The 15011-nt window shown below is 45.5% G+C and overlaps 1 protein-coding gene across 1 annotated transcript; it reads left to right on the top strand.

The window, feature by feature from the left end:
- The first annotated feature begins 466 nt into the window (after window positions 1–466).
- LOC144159643 (mitochondrial ribonuclease P protein 1 homolog) lies at window positions 467–13359 on the top strand. The gene is made up of 5 exons (XM_077691250.1): window positions 467–1391; window positions 5967–6309; window positions 8585–8684; window positions 11945–12127; window positions 13280–13359. The coding sequence occupies exons 1-5, from the start codon at window positions 774–776 to the stop codon at window positions 13326–13328; spliced, it is 1293 nt and encodes a 430-aa protein (XP_077547376.1). The 5' UTR covers window positions 467–773; the 3' UTR covers window positions 13329–13359.
- The last annotated feature ends 1652 nt before the right edge of the window (window positions 13360–15011 follow it).

Here is a 15011-nt window from a genome sequence, read left to right as displayed (position 1 = left end):
ACACGAAAGTCATGTCGACGTGCCCCAGCTATTGATCACACATAAAAATAACTGAACCACGAGACCAGTTAGTCCAGTTCGTACGGTGAACAATAATAACAGAACAGGAGCGCCCGTTCGTCGTCCTTGTATATTTGTTAATTTTGTTCAAAATGGTAATCAAGTCTCTAAATGCAGCAAGACAGTCATCTTTGTGTATCTATGCATCTGTATTCTCATGCTGCCCAATTACTAATGCGAGATTAACACCAGATTAACACGTTAACACCAGATTACAGGCGACACGCTTTCCAAATATACCTTAAGCCGAAACCAGAACTGCAAGCTTAATAAACCTAAAAACTTTTCAAAATAAAAATGTAAGTACAAAAATAATTTTAAGTTAAATAATATAGCGGCTTTAACATGTTATGCATGTAATTTTACAACATTTTACTCACAAGTCGAAGCCAGAGCTAGAGCCTGAAGCTAGCAAAACAAATGGCCGTGAGCTTGTGCACGCGAGAAGCGCGTGTAATCCGCATGTGCAGAAATGCTTTTACAGAGTTCGCTTGCTGAGTTGGTTCTTTTTATATGATGGCTGTTTATCCTGGCTGCTACAAGAAACACTTTTCACTACAAGTGATGTTGTATTGCTAAATTTTTCTTTGTTGTCGAAAACCGCTTGTTGTCTTGCGTGTAGTGAGGCGAAGCATACACGAGTTTGTGCCGAAGTGCAAGTGCAGAGTTCCCTAGAGGAACGTTAAAAGCTTGCTTCGTCAGCGTCAACCAACATGGCTAAGCATCTCAAGAGAATGCCCCTGCTCTTCAGTCGCTGCATATTCCAGAGGGCTGCTGGTAGCGTGTGTGGTAGACGACTTCACGTGCGCCACTACGAGCAGCCGAAAACTCAAACTCGATCGGCTCTTCTACGGCCGTTCTCCAGCGTGGCAGACGTTTCCAACATAGCGGACGATGAAGCTGCCCGCCGCAACGGGTGCGCGCCTGTTCAGGACACCGAAATGACCGTGGACGACTTCAAAGAGCTCGCGACGAGTGAAGAAACCAGGCGACAGGTCCATCTGATCCTTCTCGAGTACGTCAGCTGTCGCGACACCGTGGGTCGTGTGCCTTCAGTGCTAACCGTTGCGGACATGAGAGAACTGCTCGGTATGCGATCTCAGATACAAAGGACAAGGTACTTCAACTATCTGTTTAAAACCGAAATGGCCATCATCGCCAACAAGCGACGCAAGGAGAAGCGTAGGCTGGAACGGCTCGCAGCGAAAGAAGAAAAGTTGAAGAAGGCCATAGAAGACGGCTCTGTCCATCACATCCAGTACGGCATCGATAACACACTGTTCCTATTCATCCGGGATCAGACGATGAACTCCTTCTACAACTACAGACAGGTGAACGCAAAGTTTGTTGGTGTTGAATTTTCGTTCGCATTGTTTGGTTGGCCCAAAAAATAAGCAAGTACCAGCCATGACGCTCGCCTTCTCGAATTTAGGGTGTAGCGCACTGCCTCTGCACTTTTCTACTCCATTTGCAAACTTCGGAGAAAGTGGAGAACGAGTCTCACGGCATGCTCTGTAGAGCAATGCTATATGCCCTCTGGAGTGAACCTAAACTGGAGATGGCTATATGGACTCTGCTGTGCGAAGCAACGTTGGTGTGTACTAACACACAGTGCACCTTTCAGGCAGTGGCCGTGGTACAAATTTAGTCTCTCTCACACACACTAACACACACACGCACGCAAATCGACTCTGCCCATTCCGACATTCCATGGAAGAAAGCGTCATTTCCGAGGAACGTCATGACAGTGATTTTCCAGGTGCCTCTTAGATGGTGCTGCTCAGCAGAGTCCATATAGCCATTTCCGGTTTAGGTTCACTACGAAGGGCATATAGCATTGCTCTTCTGTATATAACCCCCCTTACCCCCTCTTTTAAGAAAAAAAAAGGGATTGCAGGAGCAGACGAAAAAATGTGTGAGGCTGGTTCTGCCCAGAACTATCGTCAACTGGTTCATAAAGTAGGCCAAATGAAAGAGAACTGTACATTTCTACAGGCTTCCTGTACCAGTTTTTTACGTCATAATTCGGGCATATTTTGATTGCCGAGTGTCGACCACAAAATTTGAAGCAATTATGAAGACCTCTTCTACCTCCTTAAACACGCAACAAAAATCATTTCATTGTGGCACTTACGTCTGCTGACATGCTTTTAAGGCGAAACCTGGTGATACTTAGTAACAATTTTCACAATAACTACATCGTATCCACACCTCTTTCTTTGTTTCAGTTTTTTTTTCTTTTGTCTTTTGGTGCAAATTGTTCCGACAAACTTTTCTGTTGCACAAGGCATGCATCCCTTTCTTCGCTTCCATTTCTTCGTCTTATGGGGTAAATTACGTCAACAAGCACACTCGTTACACATGCCACAGGTTCCCTAGAATTGGATGTGCACAGCTGGTGTGAGCCTGTTCTACTCAGGCGCCATCACGTTCAGGTGTCGTGCCGCACGCACTATTCCATAACTTTTACAGTTCCAGTTCATAGTTTTTGTGAATTTTACGAAGCAGGCACATTAGCCCCTTAAAGCTCCAGATTCCTGGCCTATCCCCCAAGTGTATATGTTCCATAGATAAAGCAACAGTAGCAGTGTAACGCGACAACTTTTGTTATATGGCTGGTGACGTGTGGGATAGCGCAGTGGTATCGCATTGGTCTGCTACAGTGGAGACCCGGGTTTAGATCTCATTGGATCATGCATGTGCCTTTTATTTACTCTTTGGAGCGGTAACCATTTTCTTGAGCGGACAACAACAACTGTGGTTTTTCGCAAAATGGGGCACTTAAGGCTTTTTCACCTTAAAGGCCAACGGCACTCAGAATTTCAACCTCTTGAAAACATTATTTCCATATAGTCTGCCTAAAAAGAGTGCAAGATACGAAATATGACAGCTGAAATACGCGTGTTCACGGTGCAAATGACCATAAAAAATAGGGGATTTTGAATCCGAAATTGAGAGGAGTGCGGCCATTACAGTCAGGCTGAAGTGAGCTTCCAGCTGTCCCAGCCGGCGAGCTAGCGTTCTCACGTGGCCGGTTAGCTGGAGCAAACCTGCGTGCAATGCTTTGCCTTCGCCCAGCCCTAGAGAAGCGCGCCCAGCGGAGTTCAACTGGTTCTCCTGGCTGGCTTTAGGAAAAGGTGTAGGGCCGGCTGCAGTGACTTCCACTTCATGTCTGTTTTCGTGATGCGCCAACAAGTGCAGCGTCGCCTGCTATGGAGCTATTTTGAACGCTTCTAACTAATTAACAACACATTTCACAGGGCTCCCAGTCATGTCCCAGTAGTTGGTTTGGTGGTACGTACTGTATGTTCAAAGTGTATTTGACCGAAGTGACATTTGAGTGCAGTTGGCCTCTAAAACCATATTGTGTGTGCCACAAGTGACATGTCTGAATGCACGAAGGGCCCATTAAACTCATTTTGCTCTGCAGTCTTCACATGAAGAGGGAGGGACCTTATAAGAGAAATGTGAAGTGCATTTGAGGGTGCCCAGCTTCAAGCACTGGAGGAAGCCTGAGCAAGCCGGAAAGCATTCGTGGTAACAGCCCACACATTGAGGACAGGGAGATTTGGAGATTGGGCGAAAAAGACAAGTGGGTTTACGAATCGTCCCGATTTTGTGGAACCGACCCTCGTTTTCATGTGGGGTTCCGGCTTGCCCATGTCGGAACTGCGATATGTCCCGGATTGAAGTCCAAATAGTTAGCTTATATTGTGAGTTGACAAAAGGGACTCGCGCTTTCAGCCTGCTCACACCTCTTACGCCAAACACGCTGCGGCTGCTAGGCCACAGCACGGAATGGTGCGTTGCAACCGATAGATTGGATAAAGCTTCGAATGAGGGCGCGCCTTCCTGTGCAGGCTCATGGTTCTTGTGTTCTGGTATGGGCAGTGATGATGGTGGTCAGGCAGCACCCACCGCGACTCTACCGCCGTTAGACCACACATTTGTTTTGCCAGCAATGCCCCGGTAGAGAAGGTCTTCCCTGTTAGGAAGAGTTTGTGCAGGGATGAGAGGAACAGGATGCACATTGAACTTGTGCGGGCAGAGCTGCAGGGGAAGCTGAACTTCCGTATGAAGGGCGAGAACCTTTATGAATACATCTTGAAGCAAGATCACTTTCGAGAAGCTGCGAGGAGTCAGCTCAAGTACAGTTCTTAGAGGTTATTGTACTTCTTTTTTGGAACTGGTAATAAACTTAAAATGAAAATGCTGTAAGAAAATAAAAACAAGCCGTTTTACAAACGGCTTGTTTTAATGTCTTAATGTATCGTCTTAATGTAGTCTCCGCTTCTCCATCCCAACTTCCTTCACTGAGGGGTTGTTAAACCTGATAACAAATGGGGCACACACAAAATTTCTGTTACCAAAGCACTGTTAGGAAACCACAGCATACACATGAAATACACAAAATTTAGCGAAAACACACGGCCAGTAAAGCAAACAACAGCTAAGGCCTCGAAACCTTAGCAGGTGTTGCTGAGGTATTACCAGTGTTGAGGCTCCCGAGATGAATGTAGCTACCTGAATGAGCCAGTTACCTGTTGCCTTCAGCGCGCATGAATAAGCTTAGTTGTATGATTTGTGAAGCCAGCTAGTGCTTTTAGTTGCTGTCAGCAGTGCCTCAGTACTTACCAAACGTTTGTGGCCTGTTTGTGGGCTTGCTTCTCTGTCCCGCATAAGAAAAGGGATCATTGTTTGATTCCTTATGTTGTACTTCACTAATGTGAGGCACAGGATTTAAGTAGATTTTTTGCCAAGACCGTGTGTACTGCTTCCAGCATTGCGTAGCCATATTACTCAGAAGGATTCAAGTGGTTACCAGCTACCAGCTTTTCCTTTATTTATTTACCGTAAAGTTTCGAGAGAACGCCCTCAACCTGAAACATTGCCCACTCTCCGTTAGTGGTGTAATATTCAATTTAGTGAAAGACCCCAAAGACCGCCCACCCCCTAAAATCAGTGGCTTTAGTGCCAATGACTGAACAAAGTAAACACAAATCATGTATTCATGTGTTGACGCAGTTACTTATTTGTCCTTATCCCACTTGATCTGAAAGCTCACTCATCTTGTACTTTTTCTTGATGTCTCCGTAGTTTTGGTGACTGGTGCGGCCACGTTTTTGTAGTTTTTTGCAACTGACCTGAAAGTTCACCCATCCTGTATTTTTCACTTGATATCACTGTACTTTGGGCGGGCGTTCTTTCGGAACTTCTCGGTACTTCTAGTATTCAGGCATCATTTTGTGTGCATTTTGCATCCTAAGCACATTTAGCAATGCAACCAGTGTGCGCAAGTTACCACTTTCTTTTTGTTTTATTTTGCAGCTTATTTTAATAAGCACTTGAGTACTTACTATTTTAAGTACTTCGACAGCAACATAGTGTAATGATACATACATATGCTAGACTATTTCCATAAGACAAAAAATAAATGCACAAGACCATTTGTAAGGAAGTTGCTTTCATCGTCTTATCATATTATAAGAAATGACCCACCTCAACACCTAAGGCATTGCACTGCTGAGTGCAAAATTGTGTTAGATTCACGTCTATGAGGGTTGCTTTTCTGTGTGCCAAGATTCTGGCGCTGTGTGCCAAGGTTTTGGTGGTCCAGGTTTATTTATAGCCTTCGACGGTAGCAGTTCTCACAGCCTTGGTATAGCATTGGTTCATAAAACCCCAATTTTAACTTCATCTTGTTTTTTTTTTAGAATTTCTTTTTTGTTTTTCAAATCTGCTTCCCGAAAGTAGCGGTCAGAGTGTGGATTGCACTGTTTGGCAGAAATGGAGCATCCAGGCGCATACAAAGCTTTATTTATAATTTATAGTAAGGCCCGCTTTACATTCCAACAACTTTGGGGCCTAATAGAAAAAAATGCTTGTGACGTTCTTTCCCATTCTAGGCCTACGCTGCCATGTTTGGTCAGACGCTGGTGTTTGACCTGGACTACGAGCACGAGATGACGAGACGGGAGCTGATCAACGCCGCCGACCAGCTGCAAGAAGTCTTCGCGGCCAATAGGGCGAACGCTGACCCCTTCAACCTCGTCTTCTGCAATCTGAAGGAGGACAGCAACTACGGGAAGCAGCTGCACAAGGCCATGGCTCACTTGGGGAAGCCAGGCTGCCTGATCACCACCACTGAAAAAAGCTACCTGGACCTGTACCCGAAGGAGAAGCTGGTCTACCTGACACCCGATGCGCGGCAGCCGCTTCGATACAGCGATGACGCCATCTACATCATAGGTAACATCGCACCAGCGTTCTCTTCCTGCATCTCTTCAGCTGGCTGCAATTTTATCCTAATGAGCAAGGGGAGATTGCGGGAACTATGCACTAACTGTCTACGGAGGGCGCTATGGGGTCTTTTAAGTTTGATTTACCATTGCATTCACTTAACTTCTTTGCTGTTATGCCCTGATCTATTACACGGGTAAGAAATGACTTGGGATGAAATATTACGTCCAAAAGGAAAAGGATGGGAGAGTCATAGAGAGTTTCTTTCTCCAGGTAAATGCTCATAAAAATGAACTTCAGCTTAGCAAGACTTCGAAGCAGAAAAATGGAACAAGGAAATTTTTATAATTTTGTGATGGCGCATTCCCAGCTTTCACATTTCCTCGTTTCTTCATTGTATTACACTCCATTTTATCCTCTGCCATACCTCTGTGGGGTGGCATGGCACATTGCAAATCTGCTGCCAGGAATTGGGAACCATGACTAGCGTGTGCCAGGGAAAGGGAACTGTAGCCCTGGAGAAGGGTTCTGAGAAAAAGCGGCAGAGCATGTGCAGAGAAAGGGATACAGCAGTGTCATAGGAGGGTTGTGAGAAAGGGTGACCGACTGAAGGACTTTCTAGACGTGCCTAGTATACATCGTCACGTGGGCTCAGAGCTTCCGTCCACATCACCTTGGGTGACGACTCACCGGGCTCTAGTTGCAGGCAGGGAAAGATCAAGGAAGTACATCATGCTGAAAAAGGCTAGAGCAGCTTCATATGCTGCTTGTGATAACCGCCATCCAGAGGTAGTGGCTATGGATGAAGCTGTGGCAGCAGCCCAATGAGAGCAACGAGAAAGTTCAGCAGTAGGTCAAAAGAAGCTTCAACTAGGCTTTTGCCTTCACATTCCTAGAAAGTTCTAAGCATCCCCCATTATTCATTCTTTTTAACACCTGAAATGATTTGAGGACAGGGTCAATGAGCACATTCAGTAATTAGGTTAGATGGCCACGAAATACCTCAGCCAAATATTGCTTCTTTACACACATCAAATAACTTGAAAACTTGTTGAAAAGATCTTTCTGTCTTTCTCGACCTTTTTAAAGTTCAGGCATTTCTTGCATGTCTGAGTGACTTCACACAAGCGGCATTGCCCATATTGGCTGTCTTCCTTTCAGATGCAGCGTTAAGTGCATTTGGAAGCCACTGCAAAAGCGAAGCAGATATTAGAAAAGTATCTACTCTATGGAGCAAGTCACACAGTCCTTTCTTCTGCTGGAGACAATTACAACTTTTCCAGGCAGCAGAAAACAAGTGAAAGCACTTGTCAACATCACTGTAGGGTCTTTTTAAGAAGCAACTGGAAGCTGTAAAATGGCATTATAGAGTAGCAAAGGTTGGAGGGCGTTTACACGAGACTTATTACTCTGAGGCACGGAGCAAGAACAAGACAGAGACAGAAGGGGAACAGTGCTTCCTAAGATGGCCTCATAACATCGCAAGCGCTTGGCCTAGGTTAAGCTAGCAGCAGCTGCCGTGGGAAAAGAAACTGCACGGCCGCTGTGATCGGCATTCACTGCAGAGCCCCGTAGTGAAGTGAAGCCGCTATCATTTCGTCCATCAGGTGCTGCTACCCTCTCCTTCGCCGTCGCAGCTGCGAAGCTTTGTAGTCCCCATTGGCTTTCATTGTGACATTAGGGGGGGGGGAGAGAGAGAGAGAGAGAGAGAGAGAGAGAGAGAGAGAGAGAGAGAGAGAGAGAGAGAGAGAGAGAGAGAGAGAGAGAGAGAGAGAGAGAGAGAGAGAGCTGCTGTGCCAGGCAACAATAGGCCGTTCCCCTCCTATATATACTCTCGCATTTCTTAAAATTACGACGTTTAATGCGGCGACGCTACACAGGCGATGAGGCGCGCTGTAGTGGAGGGCACCGATTAATTTTCGGCTACTTTGGGATCTTTAACTTGCACCGAAAGATCGAACACGGAGGTTTTTTTCTTTTCACCTCCATCAGAAAAGCGGTCGCCACTTTTCCTGGGATCAGCAGCATGACGCCTTAGTTGCTGAGCCACTGCGGCAGGTTGCTGTTGCATCTCACCTGCATAAACATTGTTGATGTGTACAATCGTCGCAGAGCCTTGGTGCACCTTTGTCAAATCAAAATCGCACTCTAGTAATGGCTTTATTTTTTCTTTTAATGTTCCCTGGTACAAACTCTGTGTTTAAAGCCTGTGCTTGTTTCATGCCCTGTGCATCATTTTAAACCAACTGAAGGGAGTGATAATTAAAGGGGTGCGTGTGTGCAGGTGCCATGGTGGACCTCGGCAGCCAGAAGCCCATTTCAATGGCCCGGGCAAAGAGGCAGGGCATCAACTTTGCCCGGCTTCCGCTGGACGAGTATTTGCGGTGAGTCCACTCAGTGTGCATCTTGCGTCACCCCGATGTTGGGGCCAGTGCCAGTTTGTCAGTCTTGTGCAACAGTGCAAGCACTTCAATTGTTGAGCTTCACTAGAGTGTGAGCATGAACACAATAAATGTGCTGTTGGGCTAGTTGGGGCACTATGCCTTACAAAAGATAGTGCTAACTGGACATGCAAAGAAAGGAAGATAAATGGGCATTGTTTGTCTCCCTTTCTTTTAGTGTCCAGTTAGTGCTATATTTTGTAAGGTGTAAACACAAATGTTTTTTTTTTCTTTTCTATCTCTTGCTAAATTCCTTTCTCTCTTTTCAACTGTTTTTGGGTGTCAGAACCCCTGTTCATTTATTTTTGCTTAGATTGCCTGCAGTAGCTCTCTGGTGTAAGCTTCTTCCCAACTTTTATTTAGGTTTTTAAATTCATTTTGGGACCATAATAATACAGTAAAACAAGGAAGAGGAATGCTGTGGTGATGATAAGAGTGAAAAGTGGAAACAGGATAGGCATGTGCTATGTCTTCCTTCTTCCTCCTTCAGTGGCTTACTTAGCGTTGGAGCACTTCAAAGTAATTTTACTTGCTTGTGTAGGTTCTGCGTCCAACTCCATGGGCTACTCATTTATGTTTTGCTGCGCATAATTCTGCTTATTTATTGTTTTCAGAGAAGATAGCGGCACATTATCAGACTTGACATGAAAATTTTTGCTCATGTGCTAAAAGTTCATTTTGTTCTGCATAACTATAACAACACAGGTTTAAGAATAACAGTAGTGAAGCTGCTCTTTCTTCTCAGGATATAACTGCAGCTGCGACAGCAAAGAACCAATTCCAAATAACACTCTTGCAGAACAATATGGGGGTGAACTCTGAATGCTTTTATTAAAAATTTAATTACATTCTTTGCTTAAAAAGACCATAAAGGCAACATACAACTTGAGGGTTCAGTTGCAGCTGAACCAGTTCTCCAACAGCGAAGCTGTTTAGCAAATTGCTATTTTGCGCCTGCAGTTGAAAATGCCGAGAGAATGCCGAACACATGTGAGCGGCACATGAGCGCGCACACGTGCCTCGTCATGGCCCCCCAGCAGGTAAAAAAAACCAAGAAAATACTAAGTGCACGTTTGTCTAGCAGAGCATGCCCACTTAGGGAGACTGGGCAAGATCGGCAAAAAAAAAAAAAAAAGAAAAAGAACTCCAGCGTTCCCTGTAATCGTGGCAACACTTGCTCGGAACAAGGAAGACACGTCGTAGTGTACGCACCTCTGAGGTGATGTCCAATGGTTACCACTTTTAAAAAAATGAAGGAAGTACATACTTATAGCAATAATGATGGAGTACAGGTCGTTGCGGCAGCAAAGAAGAAGCAAATCAGCTGCAATCGTGGACCTACACCGTCATGATGGGCGTGAAGGTTGCGTACAGCTCCCCTACCTTCAAGTCTTACGCATTAGTGTGAGCTTCCGGCATTTTTTTGATAGCCACACACACACAAAAAATGACAACGCTGGTGGGTTGAGATTTTGTTGTGTGCACATCGAAAATCCTGACGTGGTCTCATCTGTAACCGTTCGCTATGGCATGCCTCATAGCCCTGGTGTAGCTTTAGCACTTAAAACCAACAGAATTTGAACAGCATACAGTTTCGCTTCAACAAAAACATCTTGGGCTTCAGAATAACAAGGACTCACGCCTCATGCGAAATGCACTCAATTGCACTACATTATCAGAAAAAACGTATTACAGGTGTGATGCCGGAAGCCATTTTCTGCACTCACGGAATTATATTTGCCAGGCAATGTCACCTACCAGCACATACAAATTTAATGATGCTGTTAAAAGTTAAAAACAGACGCAAGATTCGCAAGCGTGTTCCCTTGTGACAAGGTGACGTAAACACTGCTGTGCACAGTAAAAAAGATAAGAATAACAGGATTTTGGGTTGCCTGTTGTTTCGTTGGAACAACGAAAGTTCAGGTATGCCCTAGCTGTCTGATTATTGTTCAGTGGGGAAATAAGCTGGAGGTTTATTGTCTGGAACACGCCCAGTACCTGCATCCACACCGTTGAAGAGGTTGAAAACTTCACTAGGTTTCACTAGGAGGCTGGACTGCCAGTCTACGTTTTGACAGGAAGTCAGCACTGTTGATGACTGCCCTATTTTCTCTGCTCCGCCACCAAAGTCCCAAGGGAATTTTGGCACATGGCGGAAGTTAGAAAGGAAGCGATTAAAATTTTGCTCTTCCTGCCAAACAAAACAGTAGAGAGGTGTGACCTTCCTTATGTTTCGAATAAAGTTGCATCTGGTCTTAATGGTCCCTCGAAAATTGAAATTTAGTTGAGCTGATCAGTCTCCCTCCTATGGGACAAGCCTGCCCAGTGCTTGTTTGCGTCTCTCCCTTTTCGTGTTTCCGTCCAGTTCTTGCCCCGTTACCCGCCATGAAACCTACCCACTTGGACAATAATTCGCACCATTTGAAGAACTTTGTTATCGTGGATTGCATACCTAAAAAGATGCTGAAGTGAATTTGTCGAAGTCTTATTTGTGGCTGCATGTCCCAGTTTCGCCTGTGTAATTCATTATTTGGCAACTTATCGGAAGCCTGGATCCTTATTTTATCTGTAATGGGGTTTCAAACGTGGCACCAGGCACCATTTGCAGCCACTACACCCTCAACTGCAGTGACATCAATGTGCATCCATGCTATCACAGCCTTCCAAATTTTTGTTTTCACTCGCTTCGGGGTTAATGTAAATTTTCGTTCATTCACTGGGATTTTGAACAGGTTAAACATGCTGATCATGGTGAAACGGAAGCGTGAAAAAACAATGACAACCAGAAGGAACGATTACAACGGGACGGAGCACTACTATCAACTAAACTTTTATTGAAAAAACGCGAACATATATACATGAAGAAAACACAAACATGTATACATGATCCCTATGAACTTATCAAGTCTGTAATCCAAGCCCACATCAGTTAGTCAGTGGGGAGTGAAACAGCACTTTTAAATGCACTTTCTTCATTTCAAATTATGTGTAAAGTAGTTGAAACAAGCTTGGCGCATCGCCTATGCATTCTGCAGCACACTTCCCTGTCGCTCTAAACAGGCCAAATTTCGTGCAAAAGGAAGTTGTTTTTCAGCACCTGTCCTGTTCCGTATGTTTTTGTTCCTTTCATGTTGCTGGTACTATTGCTTCTACATTGACCACGTTGCCCACTGCGTGTGTGTTTGCTTTCTTGCTCGCAGCTGGGGCCAGTCGTCTTCCAAGACACTCGCTCTGCAGCACATCACCAAGATCCTGCTCGACATGAAGGCCACCAAGGACTGGAGCAAAGCCTTCGACTCCATCCCCCGCCGCAAGCTCAAGTCGGCCGAGGAGCTGGAAGCGGAGGCACAGCGGCGGGCCGCCAAGGAGCAGAGGAAGCACAGGTGGAGCCTGCTGCCTCCCTTTCAACTTTCAAGGGGCCGTGGGGACAAAACACAACTTTGTTCTATCTGAAAGCACTTGCCGTCAGAGGTTATTAACGAAAAAAAAAAACGCAAGAAATATTGAAGAACCTTCAAATTTCCCGCTACAGGGATGTAATATAGGCAGGGGTGACGCAATGTGGGCTAGTACTAAGAGCGTAGGGATCAGTGTGCTTACTGCATGAGAGCATTCAAGTGATGCAATCAGGGCAGACTTCGATCGCCCTGTAATGTTTCTTGGCAGTGGCTTATTTCAGTTGCCTCCAATCGCACAAACGAGATTCTGCGATGTTCTGGAGAAATCGCCGAAAGTGACTGTGGAGTTGCTGCTTCCTCGCCTGTTTTCTTTATATTTAGGTAAAATTGCTATCATTGTTGTTGTGACAAAACAGTCTTTGTAATGAACCCAACTTGTATTTTGTCTTCATGGCCCCTGTAATTTTTTTTTTGTCATAGGGACTGCGACAGGCCTATAAACAATTAGGAGCAGTGTGGGCACAATATGACAAAAGAAGAGAAAAATGCAGTGCCAACTGGCAACCATGTGTCGCCTTAAAAGATTTGCACTTGAAGCTAAGACGGGTATAGTTTGATCAAACAATGTATAGACTTTTGGGGGATTTTAGGCGAGTTGAGGCTTACTTCGAAACCCCTGCGCGTCGCCATCGCTGATAAGTTTTCTGTGCCAAACTGTTTAAGTAAAGAAACTGCCAACACTGACAGCAGTCTCACCAATAACGACTTGCTAGCATGCTTGTGGGAAGGAAAGGATTTTTCTGCATGATGCACTGAAAGAATAGAACAAGCATGGGTAAAACCAGATAGGTAATATTTTTAATGCACATGCACTACAGCTCTTTTTGTTAGCATTTCTTTGAAGTGGCCTCAGTTTTCAGTCACAGTCACTTCCATGTGAAGGTCTGTTTTAAATCTTTATAAATGAAAACGTGCACTCTCGTTGTACACTTCTCTCAATTTCATGTGCTGTATCAGTGAACAACACATTTTTTTTTATATTGGATGAAATCATCAATGAACATTATTGCTGCCTTGTTGACATAGCTGGTGCAGTGCCTGAAGTTGACACTACTCTGTTTGTTTCTGATTTTTCAGAGTGTTAAAGAAGTTCATGTACGAAGTTCCAAGAAGGAGCCACGAGTGAAGTGTTAATTAAACGAAGTAGTCGTGCTATACTACCTTGACATGGCTTCATTTTATTACTCTGCTTTCTCAGTGGGAAAAGAGGCTTGCCTTTAACAGCCTTGTCTTTATCGACTGTACTAAGAGTTGTCAAAGAACGAAGTGGTAGCACAAACTCTAGCCGTCCAGCAGCTCGAGGCTGCTCTCGCCAGGCAGAAGCGGAGCGAGTCGCAGACGGGGGGCAAAGGGACAAACTCCCGAGTACCTTTCGCTCACCGCTCACGCCGACACCGGCGGGGCCTAGTCCCGAGGACGTCGTGAACGTGGGTGGGATGTGGAGGCTCTGCGCATCCCGACCTCGCACTCCCTGCTGGCCTCAAATAAAGTCTTTCTCTCTCTCTCTCTGGTAGCATTGTAGGTACCCCCCCCTCCTCCTCCCAATCGATATCTGAACTTGGGTACAGTATGTCCCACCCACTTTTGCCTGTGGCTGGTCGCAGTGTAAGCAGGCCAATATGAGGGGCTGCAAAACTGATATTGTTCTCAAAGACAGGCCATTTTTACTCAGTGGTCCGGCTGGACTTCATCTGCCAGCGTGTCTTCTGGCATTTTAAGCTATTGGGAAGATTGCCAGCTTGTGCCATGAGTCGCTTGCCAGCTATATGAAACAGGGTTTCCAGATTCATGCCCCTTTGTTTGGGGAGACGTCAGCCAGCCTTAGCCTCGGAAAGGCCAGCCAGCCAGCCTTTTAACGGCGAAGCCTCTTAGGGCTGGGGCCGTTGGCGTCTCCTGTCGTCGTAATTGTCATTCGTCTCATGTAGTCAGGGTCCTAAAACACCGGGAAGCTCGCTTACGCCTCGTGCTAGATCGTAACGCGTACTAAAAAAATACGGGGGCACTCGTTTACGCCTTGCACTAGAGAGCTTCGTGCTTCAAAGACAAGAGACTTTTACAGCAAAGCTGTAAGCCTCTACCTCCCGACAGTTTCATCTCCGTTGGCAAAAAACGTCAAGGCGCCAAGGATAAACTTATATGCTGCATGCTTCGCCCCTCTTCACGTTTCACGTTAGTGGAGATGGTCCTTCTTCTTCTTCTTCTTCTTCTTTTTTTTTTTTTTTTTCCAAAGTGCATTCCCCGACCTTTCTAATGAGAAGCATCAAAGTTCTTGCGTGACTTGGGGTCAGCCGTGACAACACATTGGCGAGTTCCTACAATCGCATTTCAAGTTTTGGGCTTTTATTAATGGTTTTTTTTAAGAGCTTGTTATGGGTACAGGAGGTTAAAAGAGTGAACAGCAGCATTTACTAATGCATAAAACCTAAGCAATGTTTGGATACCTGGCACACACGTTCTGGTGTGCTTGCTTTGCTAAAGCGAAAGTAAAGAGGTGAACGACACATCATCATCCGAGATTCTTTCGTGTGGGGAGTCAGCAGGACTAAACGTGAAGGGGTCTCGGCCACGAAGCTGTTGCTCTCTTTGCGGCAGTTCGTGATGCCATGGCGGCATCATCAGGAGGCGCAAGCAGAGATGTTTGTGTACCACCATGGTGGTGCCAAAACTGGGCTCTTCCCATTTATTCTCCACCACCTGTGTACGGCATTGGCTGGTAGCGGCTATGTGAGGTCAGCCTCAAGTGGTAGAAAATACACAGGGACACCTCATTTTAGGTGCCGGCACAGCAATGCAATGACCTCTCTTCTCA

Source organism: Haemaphysalis longicornis, unplaced genomic scaffold (assembly GCF_048455015.1).
Source record: "Haemaphysalis longicornis isolate Haplotype H1 unplaced genomic scaffold, Haemaphysalis longicornis Haplotype H1 scaffold_10, whole genome shotgun sequence".
Classification (NCBI taxonomy): Eukaryota; Metazoa; Arthropoda; class Arachnida; order Ixodida; family Ixodidae; genus Haemaphysalis; species Haemaphysalis longicornis.
The sequence above is the reverse complement of the archived record's forward strand: the minus strand, read 5'-3'. Positions and strand labels throughout refer to the sequence as shown.